This window comes from Coregonus clupeaformis, chromosome 6 (assembly GCF_020615455.1).
Source record: "Coregonus clupeaformis isolate EN_2021a chromosome 6, ASM2061545v1, whole genome shotgun sequence".
Classification (NCBI taxonomy): domain Eukaryota; kingdom Metazoa; phylum Chordata; class Actinopteri; order Salmoniformes; family Salmonidae; genus Coregonus; species Coregonus clupeaformis.
Genome location: NC_059197.1, coordinates 38,373,056 through 38,389,524, shown reverse-complemented (window position 1 = coordinate 38,389,524; position 16,469 = coordinate 38,373,056). Strand labels below are relative to the sequence as shown.

At 42.5% G+C, this 16,469-nt stretch overlaps 1 protein-coding gene across 3 annotated transcripts in view; it reads left to right on the top strand.

Moving 5' to 3' along the window:
• The first annotated feature begins 2,617 nt into the window (after positions 1–2,617).
• LOC121567890 (BCAS3 microtubule associated cell migration factor-like) overlaps positions 2,618–16,469 on the top strand; it is a 269,987-nt gene continuing 256,135 nt past the window's right edge. For 2 of the 3 annotated variants that reach the window (XM_041878249.1, XM_041878250.1), the window contains exons 1-5: positions 2,619–3,084; positions 5,904–5,994; positions 6,390–6,444; positions 6,715–6,790; positions 12,211–12,317. In XM_041878249.1, coding sequence (XP_041734183.1) covers positions 5,924–5,994; positions 6,390–6,444; positions 6,715–6,790; positions 12,211–12,317 — 309 coding nt within the window. In that variant the 5' untranslated portion in view covers positions 2,619–3,084; positions 5,904–5,923. Of the gene's footprint in view, positions 3,085–5,903; positions 5,995–6,389; positions 6,445–6,714; positions 6,791–12,210; positions 12,318–16,469 lie in introns of all 3 variants that reach the window. The other variant, XM_041878248.2, reaches the window with a different exon arrangement.

The window sequence follows — 16,469 nt, the reverse complement described above, 5'->3', positions numbered from 1 at the left end:
CTTTTTGTTACATGTCATCTTTTGGTTCAACCATACTGTATAATAAGCATCATCAACAGGGGGAACATATTGGGTGTACGCTGATAAGCTGTAGAAATAATATATTCATTTATAAGACTTAAGAAGAGAGAAGAAAAAAAATAAGAAGGGCCTGAGATCAAAGTTAATATTCAGACCACTAGGGGTCAGTGTTTTTAGATAGGATATCCAGTAGGCCTCCCTCTAGTAGTAGGGTCTCAATGTTACCTCCTCTCCATGGTAGAGTAACATGCTCAATGCCTGTGTATTTGAGGGAGGAGATAGGATTGTTAACTTCAACAAAGTGAGCTGCTACTGGATAGTCAGTGTTCTTACACCCGATTGAGCTGTTGTGTTCAGCTATGCGTTGTTTTAATTGTCTTTTCGTTTGTCCTACGTAGGCTTTCCCACATGAACAGGTGATGAGATAGATTACTCCCTTTGTCTTGCGTGAGATGATACACCTAACAGGGATTTTTCGACCTGTATGTGGGTGTCTGAAGTTTTTGTAGTGCTATTGCACTGTGCGCATGAGCCACATTTGTAGTTCCCATTTGGAATGAGTGTCAATAGTGTCTGAGTGGATTCAGGGGCAGGTCAGATCTCACTAAGCTATCCACAATATTGCGACCACGCTTATAGACCACCAGTGGGGCTTCCTTGAAGAGGTGTGCCATTTTTTTGTCTGATTGCAGAATATGCCAGTGCTTTTTCAGGATTGCTTTCATGTTCTACGAACACTTGGTGTACTTAGTGCAAAAGACTGTTGCGTTGTTTTTCTTTGGTTTAGTTTTTAGCAATTCCTCTCTTGGTTTTTGAGATATTTTCATCATTGCAAAAGAGTGTTGTCCTTATAGCCTCTCATTTTGAATGCATCTGTCATTTTCTTAGCATTTCTGTTAAAATCTGACTGGTGGCCACAGATTCATTTAACCCTGCATAACTGCCTATATGGTAGACCATTCTTGAGGGGAAGGGGATGCATACTATCCGCACATAGCAGGGTATTGCGGTCTGTGGGCTTTGTGTATAAGGCGTTGTATATAACATTACAGTAACATCTAGATAAATACATTAGCTATATTGTCGCAAGTAGGATATTACATTTATCTATGAAAATGTATGCACTCACTAACTGTAAGTCTCTCTGGATAAGAGCATCTGCTAAATGACAAAAATGTAAATCTGTTAGAAATTTAAGGGGGGAGATCGCAAAATAGAACTTCAACATTCAAGACAGGAGAAACAATTTGATTCAGAAGATTATAAAACATGATTGTTTTAGTTACCTTTTTCTCAACTTGTTTCTATTATTTTAGCACATCAAGCTATTTTTATGTATGCACTCACTAACTGTAAGTCGCTCTGGATAAGAGCGTCTGCTAAATGACTAAAATGTAAAAATATATACAGTCATTGTTACAGAGTAGGTAACTAACTAGCTAGCAACTGTTCGCTGCTCTGACACCCCAATGGTGGAACAAGCTCCCTCACGACAGCGGAGTCACTGACCACCTTCCGGAGACACTTGAAACCCTACCTCTTTAAGGAATACCTGGGATAGTATAAAAAGTAATCCTTCTACCCCCCACCCACACAAAAAAATAATACAAATAAAATAAAATAAATAAAAGTATAGAAAACATAAAAAAGCGAGTAATCACGCCTTTCAATGGCACCTTTTTCTTGAGAGCAAAACAATTCACATGTCTTGCCCCCATTCGTTTAACACGGAGCGCCTGCTCCCTCTGACCAGCAGAAATACAAACAATTATCACTAGACCACTTCTGGTTACTCTCACCGATTCCACAGCACCCAACTCTGTTTTCACCCACCCTGAAACAACAAAATGGATCAGCCAAAAGGCAAGGGTCCACTTTTTCCAAAAATGTAACTCCTACTGTCACAGACTTATCTTTATCCTGACCCTCGGTGCAATCCTCAGGCTCCAAGAATTTCACCACACCTACCACCTCTGATACTTCGCACTCATTCACTTCAATTTCTCCTCCTGTCTTCAGCTCACTCTGCTTATACTATCTACCATTCTTCTTTAACAAACCTTCTCCGTTTTCCCCTCTCTCTCTTAGACCTCCTCTGCCTCTCTTTTTTCCCCTCCATTCCTCCTCCGTATTCCAAGTATACGTCTCCTTATGATAATACTGCACTTCTCCTGACATACATCTTGTTCTTGCCTTCTCAAGGGCGTTGTTACGAGTGTACTGGTATAAGTAGGACACGTGACATCCCGGCAATTTTTTTTTTGTTGAAAAAACACATTATATCGGAGATGGCTACGCATATTCATGAAATGAGGCTAGTAGCATAGCATCTCGTTCCATTAAATACAGACTGCAGACGTCAACAACCCTTATCAAATATTTTTTTAAAGGATGATGAGATGCATTCACCAATCCAAAGCAAGGATAGGCGGGAGCTAGACAGCCAGCCGTGCGGCTTTGTGGACAACGACTCTCATTGTTAGGGCGGATAGACATGTATCTTTTCAGTATATCTTTGCTTAAAAGTATATCCTTAATATTTTCTTAAAGTTAAGGAAACTTTAAAGTAAAAGATGAGGGGGAAATTAAATATGTTTTATGCAACCGGGCCCAGAGCTCTCGCTGAAACTGCCTCAGCAACACATGCGAAGCAGCATCACGCGAGAACTCGATGTAAACAAACAAGTCTGTGTGGAGCGAAATCGGGTTTTGTGTCTTAATGAGCACGGTCACGACAGTATCATTATTGTCTGACAATAAGTATTGTTTAACTATGGCTAATCAAATGTAGCTGTTAATAAAATATAACCATTTCATAATCATACCCAAAAAATAATCTACGAGATTCCACCAAATTAAATTGAGACGAAACGGTATTATTGTTCACTCTGATTGGTCGAGGACCTTCAACACCCGCCTCTGTCTTACCCGGATTGGCTTGATGAACGCACAGGAATGCTGCCATTGGTCTCTTCAACACTTTCACTGCTTTCCCAGTGTTTTGTGGCATTTGCTAATCAGCTTCGTTGAACTAAACAAGCTAGTTAGAAAACAACACACTAGGTACGTATTGACTACCATATAAATGTATTAGTTAAACTTCGCGAATGATATTTAATAAATAGGTTTAGCTTCTGGTGTTTGACAAAGGATGTTGCTTGTGGTGGTGGTGGTTAGCTAGCTAACTACTGTATAAGCTAGTTATCTACCTGCTGTCACAGATACAGGATTCTGACTCATGTTCTTGACTTGAGACATCTAACGTTAGCTAGCTACATTTATCAAACAATGTTGGCAATTTATTTTCCTCAAACTATTCATATCAGCAGGTATTTAGCTTGCTTGTTAGCTAACTAAGTCGTCTTCAGTTGGTGATTTGAGGCTGGCCATCTAGCTGGAGGAACCAACTTTAGCTATATAGTTAGCTAGCCAGTTAGCTGTCAGTGTAAGCAAATGTTGCAATCCTTGGCAAGTAGCAAGGCTGACAGTAGTTCGTGTAAGTGTACCTGTTCATTATTAGTTCGTTACTTTAACCCAAGTTTCTAGAACCATTTGTCGGGAAACTTATTACAAACATAAAACCAAACCGCAAGAGGGCTCTAGCTAGTAAGTTAGCTACACCCTTCTAAGAAACCATACACAAAATGTGTAATTCGACCAAATATTTAGGAAGAAGTCATCATTTCATGGAGTCTGTGAAGGAAAAAAACACATGGAAAAGGTAAAGTAAAAAACAACAACCGTTTTTCACCAAGTCAAGTTATTTTATTGTTAGAGGTTTCATAATACTTGTATCTAAACCAAAGTAGATCATTTAAAGATTGTTCTATACATCAATTGGGGTCTCTATAAACTTCAATATGAGGTCCTAAACCTAGCATGAAAGTGCATCGTTGTAGCTGTGTGGGCAAATATATATATATTTTTTGGCTTGGGGTAAATTTTGCCAATGGCAAGTTGAACAAATTGAAGTGTTTTTCCCAGGCGTAATGCAAGGCATTATCAGTGGGATATGAGGTAACAACAGGGCCTGGCCTAAGTTGAAAGTCTTTTTTTTTTTTTAAGTACAGTGTTAGGTGTTAAGCCTGTGTGAAAATATGCTTAAAATTAAGACAAAAAGTGATTGTGTTGAATTGTGTTTGGGAAATAAAGATGGACATGGTTTTAAAAAGGTAGTGGAAATATTTCATTCAGTACAGAAATGTGTAGGCGGCATAACTTACCCTGTCCTGCAGCTCAACTTACCCCATACCCAAGGTAAGTTGTGCCAAGAGACCACTGTTTTGGGACAAGCTATGTTTTCAAAACTGTAATGTTTACTTGAATTAGGATTATTTCCAGGGATACACAACATCCGGAAATATGTATCCTAGATATCGTTGTTAGAAAGAATACTATATTTTCCTTGACGGAGTGATGCTGAATGTAAAAAAAATTCAACTTACCCCACTCTCCCCTACTGGATAAATTTAGTGCAAGTGCTTTCACAGATTGACAGCTGGCTAACAACACTACACAAGGAAAGAAAACAGTTAGCCACTACATTTACACACAACAGTAAATAGGAATACAAACACATTACCTGGAAGACAGTCACCTTGGGATGGCACAGTTTCAAATTAGACACAAAAAGGAGATCATTGTAGTCTCATAACAAAGTTCCAGACTTGGTGCATTGGTACCGCTTACTGTGCGGTAGCAGAGAGAACAGTCTATGACTTGGGTGGCTGGAGTCTTTGACAATTTTTAGGGCCTTCCTCCCCACGCTGTGTGGTATAGAGGTCCTGGATGCAGGGAGCTCTGCCCCAGTGATTTACTGGGCTGTACGCACTACCCTGTAGCGCCTTGCGGTCTGATGCCAAGCAGTTGCCATACTAAGCGGTGATGTAGCCAGTCAAGATGCTCTCGATGGTGCAGCTGTAGACATTTTTGAAGATTTGAGGGCTCATGCCAAATCTTTTCAGCCTCCTGAGGGGGAAGAGGCATTGTCGTGACCTCTTCACGACTGTGTTGGTGTGTGGACCATGATAGATCTTCAGTGATGTGGACGCCGAGGAACTTGAAGCTCTCGACCCGCTCCACTACAGCCCTGTTGATGTGAATGTAGTCCACAATCAGCTCCTTTGTCATGCTGGTGTTAAGGGAGAGGTTCTTGTCCTGGCACTACACTTCCAGGTCTCTGATCTCCTCCCTATAGGCTGTCTCATTGTCGTCGTTGATTAGGCCTACCACCGTCGTGTCATCTGCAAACTTAATGATGGTGTTGGAGTCGTGTGCGGCCATGCGGTTGTGCGTGAACAGGAGGGGACTAAGCACGCAACCCTGAGGGGCCCCAGTATTGAGGGTCAGCGTGGCGGATGTGTTGTTGCCTACCTTCACCACCTGGGGGCGGCCCGTCAGGAAGTCCAGGATCCAGTTGCAGAGGGAGGTGTTCAGTCCCAGGGTCCTTAGTTTAGTGATGAGATTGGAGGGCACTATGGTATTGAACGCTGAGCTGTAGTCAATCAACAGCATTCTCACTCTTTGTTGCTTTAATGACAACCTTTAGATAATTTTATGTAGCTAATGTAATCAAGCTCCTATTGAAATGTGATACAGGAAACGTATTTAAAATAAAAACAGACCTACGTCCTAGTTATTGAATGTAATGTGTTGTATGATTTGTCCCTAATCTTGGTTATATTAGGCAGGTTTGTTGGGGCGGAGCGTGGTTTAATGTGTTGACTATCAGGGGTACCGGTAGGCCTACATTTTAGTACAACCAAAAGTGACCATTCAACGCCCTATATGGAAGTCTACCGGTCTCTGCATTTATAGAGATAGAGACATAAATTAAACCCAGCTAGTAGCAGATTGTAATGGTCATGTTCTTTCCTCTGTAGGATAAAGACTTGGAGACAAAATGGCATCAGACTCCCCGCGCAGACCAAGCCGCTGTGCTGGAGGGGTTGTGGTGCGAGCACAAGCTGCCACGTAAGGACAAATACACACACACACACACACAATAATAGGTTTTCAGCTATTGCAGCGGAGGGGTCTGGGCTGCATACTAATACAAGTTTCCCCTTGCATAGACATGACATTACTTAACAGCTAATCACATGATAGTTGTTATTGATCATCGGTTTCAGACATATGCTTCAGTGCTATGGATCAATATGATCTGGATCAATATATTTCCTTGGCCACTTTTTGAGGTAGAAATTGCGTAACAGAAAGTGTTGTTATCTACAACCAATTTTGCTGAATTAAGTGCAAAGACAATACTTATACCTATGCATACACTACCTTCATGGCAATAATTTTAAACATTATACTCATAGGTATGTATACACATTCAGAAAGGTAATGCTCTTGTGTTATTACAGTGAACAGTCGTATATGGAGAGTGTTGTGACCTTCCTCCAAGATGTGGTCCCTCAGGTAAGACTGTTTCCATTGATTGTCGTCTTTTCTACAGTAACATACATTTGTATTACATTTACATGTTACCCTTAATCAGATTAACTAGTTTACTCAGGCTGTCAATGGTATTTTTATAGGGCTGAGAGAGTTGAAGTATAGTATTAACTGAATCACAAATGATCCACAGAGATCCTATTAAAGTTCTAATATGTAATTCTATGACATGAACAGACTGCAGTAATAATTTCATCTGATTTAATTTAGTCTTGTCTTTTGTCCACATTCAAGGCATACACTGGTGCACCCCCAACTGATGAAAAAGAGAAAATAGTTTGGGTCAGATTTGAGAAAGCTGACCTCAATGGTAAGTCTAAGAACAGTTTCAAAGGTTCCTCCCTCGACTGTGTTTTGTTCACGACACATTTTGATAACAAGTGATAACTTGCCTCATATTATCTGCTATTTTAAATCCACAGATTAGATTAAACCATATATAAACAGGTTCTATAATATTTGGAGTGTGCTGAAATATATCTTAGAATGCCTGGGAAGATAACAGTTTAAATGTGACAAATGAATAGTACCTTTTTCAGGCGTTGTTTGTGAACCATTTGATGGTTCATTTCTTGTAAGGACTTTGAGTGACAGGTCTGATGTATCTCAACGGCACAAGTGTGTGTGTGAGCAATCATCAGATCTCTCCCTCAATCTGACAGCAGCTGTGTTGATTAGACACGGCACCATTGACTGTGTTTATTAACCTCTACGGGATTGGTGTCCTGTATACGAGACGGTTGAGCTAAGGTGCGCTAATGTGATTAGCATGACTGTTGTAAGTAACAGCAAACTTTCCAGGACATAGACATGTCTTATATGGGCAGAAAGCTTAAATTCTTGTTAATCTAACTGCACTGTTCAATTTATAGTAGCTATTACAGTGAAAAAATACCATGGTATTGTTTGAGGAGTGTGCACAACAACAAAATACTTATCACGGCAACTGGTTTGATACATTCACCTCTGAAGGTAAATAATATACTTACAGTTGAAGTCGGAGGTTTACATACACCTTAGCCAAATACATTTAAACTCAGTTTTTCACAATTCCTGACATAATCCTAGTAAAAATTCCCTGTCTCAGGTCAGTTAGGATCACCACTTTATTTTAAGAATGTGAAATGTCAGAATAATAGTAGAGAGAATGAATATTTTCAGCTTTTCTTCCTTTCATCACATTCCCAGTGGGTCAGAAATTTCCACACTCTCAATTAGTATTTGGTAGCATTGCCTTTAAATTGTTTAACTTGGGTCAAACGTTTCGGGTAGCCTTCCACAAGCTTCCCACATTAAGTTGGGGGAATTTTGGCCCATTCCTTCTGACAGAGCTGGTGTAACTGAGTCAGGTTTGTAGGCATCCTTGCTTGCACACACTTTTTCAGTTCTGCCCACACATTTTCTATAGGATTGAGGTCAGGGCTTTGTGATGGCCACTCCAATATCTTGACTTTGTTGTCCTTAAGCCATTTTGCCACAACATTGAAAGTATGCTTTGGGTCATTGTCCATTTGGAAGACCCATTTGCGACCAAGCTTTAACTTCCTGACTGATGTCTTGAGATGTTGCTTCAATATACCCACATAATTTTCCTTCCTCATGATGCCATCTATTTTGTGAAGTGCACCAGTCCCTCCTGCAGCAAATCACCCCCACAGCATGATGCTGCCACCCCCGTGCTTCACGGTTGGGATGGTGTTCTTCGGCTTGCAAGTGTTCCCCTTTTTCCTCCAAACATAACGATGGTCATTATGGCCAAACAGTTCTATTTTTGTTTCATCAGACCATTTCTCCAAAAAGTACGATCTTTGTCCCCAGTTACAAACCGTAGTCTGGTTTTTTTATGGCGGTTTTGGAGCAGTGGCTTCTTGACGGCTGCGTGGTCCCATGGAGTTTATACTTGCATACTATTGTTTGTACAGATGAACGTGGTACCTTCATGCGTTTGGAAATCGCTCCCAAGGATGAACCAGACTTGTGGAGGTCTACAATTTTTTTTCTGAGGTCTTGGCTGATTTCTTTTGATTTTCCCATGATGTCAAGCAAAGAGGCACTGAGTGTGAAGGTAGGCCTTGAAATACATCCGTAGGTACACCTCCAATTGACTCAAATGATGTCAATTAGCCTATCAGAAGCTTCTAAAGCCATGACATCATTTTCTGGATTTTTCCAAGCTGTTTAAAGGCACAGTCAACGTAGTGTATGTAAACCTCTGACCCACTGGAATTGTGAAACAGTGAATTATAAGTGAAATAATTTGTGTGTAAACAATTGTTGGAAAGTAGATGTCCTAACCGACTTGCCAAAACTATAGTTTGTTAACAAGAAATTTGTGGAGTGGTTGAAAAACGAGTTTTAATGACACCAACCTAAGTGTATGTAAACTTCCGACTTCAACTGTACATTCAGTTGCTCTGATTTGTCATCATAAGTGTCCCAGAGATAAAATGTAGCATAGTTTTGATTGATAAAATCCATATTTATATTCAAATGTAGGAACTGGGTTCTACAGTTTGAACCCCTGCAGTCTCTGCCTCCAAACCCACCCCGCCCGGCCATCTAGAGGTGTGAAAGTTAGTGTATAATCTGATGATCCATCATGTATGACATTCCTGGGAGTGTGTAAACTTACATTTTGTATTACCATATCATTTTTGTAAACTCAGCAAAAAAAGAAATGTCCCTTTTTCAGGACCCTATCTTTCAAATATAATTTGTAAAAATCCAAATAACTTCACAGATCTTCATTGTAAAGGGTTAAACACTGTGTCCCATGCTTGTTCAATGAACCATAAACAATTAATGAACATGCACCTGTGGAACGGTCGTTTAGACACTAACAGCTTACAGACAGTAGGCAATTAAGGTCACAGTTATGAAAACTTAGGACACTAAAGAGGCCTTTCTACTGACTCTGAAAAACACCAAAAGAAAGATGCCCAGGGTCCCTGCTCATCTGCGTGAATGTGCCTTAGGCATGCTGCAAGGAGGCATGAGGACTGCAGATGTGGCCAGGGCAATAAATTGCAATGTCCGTACTGTGAGAAGCATAAGACAGCACTACAGGGAGACAGGACGGACAGCTGATCAGTGGCAGACCACATGTAACATCACCTGCACAGGATCGGTACATCCGAACATAACACCTGCGGGACAGGTACAGTATGGCAACAACAACTGCCCGAGTTACACCAGGAACGCACAATCCCTCCATCAGTGCTCAGACCGTCCGCAATAGGCTGAGAGAGGCTGGACTGAGGGCTTGTAGGCCTGTTGTAAGGCAGGTCCTCACCAGACATCACCAGCAACAACATCACCTATGGGCACAAACCCACCGTCGCTGGACCAGACAGGACTGGCAAAAAGTGCTCTTCACTGACGAGTCGCGGTTTTGTCTCACCAGGGGTGATGGTCGGATTTGCGTTTATTGTTGGAGGAATGAGCGTTACACCGAGGCCTGTACTCTGGAGTGGGATTGATTTGGAGGTGGAGGGTCCGTCATGGTCTGGGGCGGTGTGTCACAGCATCATCGGACTGAGCTTGTTGTCATTGCAGGCAATCCTAACGCTGTGCTTTACAGGGAAGACATCCTCCTCCCTCATGTGGTACCCTTCCTGCAGGTTCATCCTGACATGACCCTCCAGCATGACAATGCCACCAGCCGTACTGCTCGTTCTGTGCGTGATTTCCTGCAAGACAGGAATGTCAGTGTTCTGCCATGGCCAGCGAAGAGCCCGGATCTCAATCCCATTGAGCACGTCTGGGACCTGTTGAATCGGAGGGTGAGGGCTAGGGCCATTCCCCCCCAGAAATGTCAGGGAACTTGCAGGTGCCTTGGTGGAAGAGTGGGGTAACATCTCACAGCAAGAACTGGCAAATCTGGTGCAGTCCATGAGGAGGAGATGCACTGCAGTACTTAATGCAGCTGGTGGCCACACCAGATGCTGACTGTTACTTTTGATTTTGTTCAGGGACACATTATTCAATTTCTGTTAGTCACATGTCTGTGGAACTTGTTCAGTTTATGTCTCAGTTGTTGAATCTTATTATGTTCATACAAATATTTACACATGTTAAGTTTGCTGAAAATAAATGCAGTTGACAGTTTCTTTTTTTGCTTTTTATGTTCTCTGTAGTTATGTACTTGAAAATGTGTCAATTTACCAATTCGGCACATTTGGGCAGACTTGATACAAAATAGTCCAGTATTGCAATGCTTCACTGGAACAATCTGAAACTTTGCACACACACTAAATTGCGCCTAAACTGCAATATTATATTGTGGCGTTTCTCTTGCATTTCAAAGATGATGGAACAAAAAAAGAAATAGAAAACGCATGTTTTATTGTTTGTATTATCTTTGACCAAATCTAATGTGTTATATTTTCCTACATTAATTTCACATTTCCACAAACTTCAAAGTGTTTTCTTTCAAATGGTGTCAAGAATATGCATATCCTTGCTTCAGGTCCTGAGCTACAGGCAGTTAGATTTGGGTATGTCATTTTAGGCGAAAATTGAAAAAAGGGTCTGATCCTTAAGAGGTAAACAATCTACCACTTTAATGTTATTTACGCTAACCTTTGAAGAGGAATCTATTTAGAACTTCACTGTTCCAGCCCTGCTTCTTTGCATGCTCGATGTAAAGCAAATAGTTCCATACGGAAGGAATCGTTCAAATACATTAAAAGCGTCTAGAGTTGACGCACATTCAAAGTTGAATATTTATTCAAAAGAATGCACTGGAACACTTAAACCCCAACCATTGTTCTACAAAGTGAAACAGTTTGTTCAAAAATGTTTTTGAAATCGACAAAGACAAATTGTCATGTTTCTTTGGAGGAGGATTCATCATTTTAGATAGCAGCAACAAACACAGCAGTCAAATGTATTGTATAGACTGATTATACACTGAGTGTACAAAACATTAAGAACACCTCATGACGTAGACTGACTAGGTGAATCCAGGTGAAAGCTATGATCCCGTATTGATGTAATTTGTTAAATCCACTTCAATCAGTGTAGATGAAGGGGAGGAGACGGGTTAAAGAATGATTTTTAAGCCTTGAGACAATTGAGACATGGATTGTGTATGTGTGCCATTCAGAGGGTGAATGGGCAAGACAAAAAATGAAAGGGGTATGGTAGTAGGAGCCAGGCGCACCGGTTTGTGTCAAGAACTGCAACGCTGCTGGGTTTTTCACGCTCAACAGTTTCCCATGTGTATCAAGAATGGTCCACCACCAAAAGGACATCCAGCCAACTTGACACAACTGTGGGAAGAATTGGAGTCAACATGGGCCAGCATCCCTCTGGAACGCTTTCGACACCTTGTAGAGTCCATGCCCTGACGAATTGAGGCTGTTCTGAGGGGGGGTTGTGCCACTCAATATTAGGAATGCGTTCCTAATGTTTGGTATTCTCAGTGTATGTTTGGATATGTTTGTGGGGAGAGACACCGACACAGATACATACACGACACGGGCACATACAACAGTTGTGAGGTCTGGGATGCAGCCCGCTACAGAAATGCCCTGGTTCTGATTAGACCCCTCCCCCTCCTGTCTTCACTGATTTTAAGATAATATGGTAAATATCAATGTCAGGCAGTTATATTTTGATAGTCAATTCGGCAAATTAATTCAAATCAAAATAAGTTTTAATCAGTCTACAGAGTTCACTGAATATAAATGTATAACATCCCTGTGTGTTTTCCTGTGGGTCCATCAGATATGTCACGCTCCCCAGAGTTCCTGGAGATGCACAGTGGCAGCAGTGACCCTCCTCTCTGCCTCATGATTGGTTACGCCGACGGGATGCAGATCTGGAGCATATCTGTGAGTAAAGACCACCTGTAACACAACCAGTGTTTTTGTTGTTGCTATGCTGTTGTTGGTGTTGAAGTCAATAGAATGATGTTCAAACAGGAACAACAGACAACACAGAGACGTTATTGTGTCTCAGTTCCAGTACTCCTTGTCCCCACTAGATGTCAGGATACACCAGGGTGTTACAGCCATTCTCTTCTTAAAACGCTCTAGTCAATTCCAAGTCCTGACAACTTCCAAGTCCTGACAACTTCTGCACCAACAACTTCTGCAACAACAGTCTCTCTAGGGTCTGTGTTGTGGGTGTTGAAATATGAAATGGAGATCTTTGTGTTGTGGGTGTTGAAATATTTAATTAGAGCTGTTTACATTTGATGAACAGGGTGGGTACTTCATACGGGACACTACTCTCTCCAGGTCCCACAATTATAGGAACCATAGCACCTATTGTGCACTAGGGCTGGGAATTGCCAGGGACCTCACAATACAATATTATTGCCATTAAACCCCTACAACTCATCCAGAATGCCGCAGCCCGTCTGGTGTTCAACCTTCCCAAGTTCTCTCACGTCACCCCGCTCCTCCGCACACTCCACTGGCTTCCAGTTGCAGCTCGCATCTGTTACAAGACCATGGTGCTTGCCTATGGAGCCGTGAGGGGAACGGCACCTCCGTACCTTCAGGCTCTGATCAGTCCCTACATCCAAACGAGGGCACTGCGTTCATCCACCTCTGGCCTGCTGGCTCCCCTTCCTCTGCGGAAGCATAGTTCCCGCTCAGCCCAGTCAAAACTGTTCGCTGCTCTGGCACCCCAATGGTGGAACAAGCTCCCTCACGACGCCAGGACAGCGGAGTCACTCACCACCTTCCGGAGACATTTGAAACCCCACCTCTTTAAGGAATACCTGGGATAGGATAAAGTAATCCTTCTACCCCCCCATCCCCCAAAAAAAAAAAAAAAAAAAAAAAAACATTTGTAAAGTGGTTATCCCACTAGCTATAGGGTGAATGCACCAATTTGTAAGTCGCTCTGGATAAGAGCGTCTGCTAAATGACGTAAATGTAATTATCACGATACTTAGATGCCGCTATGATATGTATTGCGATTCTCACAATTCTATATGTATTGCGATTCGATACTGTGATTTTATTGCAATTCGATGTTCCAAACATATTGCTCACCATATGTCTGCTGCAAAGGGACGAGAGAGCCATGAGAAAACAACAAGTTTTGATCAGTCATGGAAATGGTATTTGATCACCTACCAACCAGTAAGAATTCCGGCTCTCACAGACCTGTTAGTTTTTCTTTAAGAAGCCCTCCTGTTCTCCACTCATTACCTGTATTAACTGCACCTGTTTGAACTCGTTACCTGTATGAAATACACCTGTCCACACACTCAATCAAACAGACTCCAACCTCTCCACAATGGCCAAGACCATAGAGCTGTGTAAGGACATCAGGGATAAAATTGTAGACCTGCACAAGGCTGGGATGGGCCACAGGATAATAGGCAAGCAGCTTGGTGAGAAGGCAACAACTGTTGGCGCAATTATTAGAAAATGGAAGAAGTTCAAGATGACGGTCAATCACCCTCGGTCTGGGGCTCCATGCAAGATCTCACCTCATGGGGCATCAATGATCATGAGGAAGGTGAGGGATCAGCCCAGAACTACACGGCAGGACCTCTGAAGAGAGCTGGGACCACAGTCTCAAAGAAAACCATTAGTAACACACTACGCCGTCATGGATTAAAATCCTGCAGCGCACGCAAGGTCTCCCTGCTCAAGCCAGCGCATGTCCAGGCCCGTCTGAAGTTTGCCAATGACCATCTGGATGATCCAGAGGAGGAATGGGAGAAGGTCATGTGGTCTGATGAGACAAAAATATAGCTTTTTGGTCTAAACTCCACTCGCCGTGTTTGGAGGAAGAAGATGGATGAATACAACCCCAAGAACACCATCCCAACCGTGAAGCATGGAGGTGGAAACATCATTCTTTGGGGATGCTTTTCTGCAAAGGGGACAGGACGACTGCACCGTATTGAGGGGAGGATGGATGGGGCCATGTATCGGGAGATCTTGGCCATCAACCTCCTTCCCTCAGTAAGAGCATTGAAGATGGGTCGTGGCTGGGTCTTCCAGCATGACAACGACCCGAAACACACAGCCAGGGCAACTAAGGAGTGGCTCCGTAAGAAGCATCTCAAGGTCCTGGAGTGGCCTAGCCAGTCTCCAGACCTGAACCCAATAGAAAATCTTTGGAGGGAGCTGAAAGTCCGTATTGCCCAGCGACAGCCTCGAAACCTGAAGGATCTGGAGAAGGTCTGTATGGAGGAGTGGGCCAAAACCCTGCTGCAGTGTGTGCAAACCTGGTCAAGACCTACAGGAATCGTATGATCTCTGTAATTGCAAACAAAGGTTTCTGTACCAAATATTAAGTTCTGCTTTTCTGATGTATCAAATACTTATGTCATGCAATAAAATGCAAATTAATTACTTAAAAATCATACAATGTGATTTTCTGGATTTTTGTTTTAGATTCCGTCTCTCACAGTTGAAGTGTACCTATGCTAAAAATTACAGACCTCTACATGCTTTTGTAAGTAGGAAAACCTGCAAAATCGTCAGTGTATCAAATACTTGTTCTCCCCACTGTATAGGCTATTTGAAAGATCTGTTCTTTTGACACAACCATTTTTTCAACCACAGAAAAGTTGTTTCCAGGAATATTGAGAAATTCACTTGGAAAATCTCATTAGAGGATTTTGTCAGCTCTATAACTTAATAAATAACCCGCAACTCTGCAAAGGCCTCTATTTAGGACTATCAGGTTTCACGTGCAAGCTGTCACAGAAACATGCAAACTTAACATACATCCTATGAGCTCTAAGCAGACTAGGTCCTTAATCAGTCCTTTCTAAACATCCACAGGCCACCAGGGAAACAACCAACGTTCCCTCCACACATTAACACGGGAGGCTGTCTGACCGACACACACACACACCGGTGTGATGTGGCTATGAACAACATGTCTGTTGTTAGCACACCTCTTCTGAGAATTGAGGATAGAGACTATATGCAGCTAGCTACCGATGTGCTACACTAGCCTGCCTACATAGTACCATCCAGAATAAATGAGGAGAGGAGAAGGGCCATAGCCAGCCTGCTACAGATGTGCTGCTGCACTACATATATTCTAGTACCATCCTGAGTTGGGTACAGTATAGTTCCATTTCAAAACCAGTCGACCATTGAGGGGAATTGGAATTGACCCCAACTGGGTGATACACTGTTAAGGTGTTGCTCCTCTTTATCTTTCCCCTCTTGTAGTTTTTCTGTGGTTTTGGCATGTTTCCGGGACTTGTTTTTTCACTGGGTTCATAGTAAGTGATGAAAGCGCCTCGGTCTCGAACCATGAGTGTCCGTGAAGTGTTTGTGACAGTCGCTAAGCCGGCACCCTCTGTAATGGCACAGACTGCATGGAGAGACACACACACTCCTCATCAGACGGGCTGACAGAGGGAGTGTGTGTGTGCATATCAACCGTCCCTGCGTGTGTGTGTGTGTGTATGTGTGTGTGTGCATTACTGTCCCCGCAGACAGCGAGGGATCTTTGACTGGAGAGGTGTTGCCCGCCTGGCCCCAGACAGATAAGGCCCAGACTAGCGTGGGCAAGTTGTTGGACTGAAGAGGTGTTGGGGGAAATGACCAGCTTTGAAGAGAGGTGTCTGTGTAGGTGCTGTTATTATTAAAACTAGCCTGAGTACAGTCCCAGATAGGGACAATGTCAGCCTGTCTCCACTGGCTGCCTGGCTATGAGCTTCATCTGCTTCCAAGAGGGGGAAAAGTTATCACCCCTGGTCCGCCGTCTGCTTTGTAGCTCAACAGTGAAAACGGCCCCCGCTTCTGTCCTTAGTACCAAACTTTGCTCTATGTGTGTGTCCCATTTTGCTTGTGCTGTGTGTCCCTCATGATGGAAACGAACATTTAAATCAATTGCTGCAGCTGTTTATTTTAGGATCCCCAAAAGCACTTCATTTTGTTTGAAAGTATTCATCATCATTCACGGATCATATTCATCCACCACCAATATACCCTGCAGTGTGTCCTGTCTGTCTGTGTTCACTTGTGAATATGGCCCAGATATTGTGAGTCACA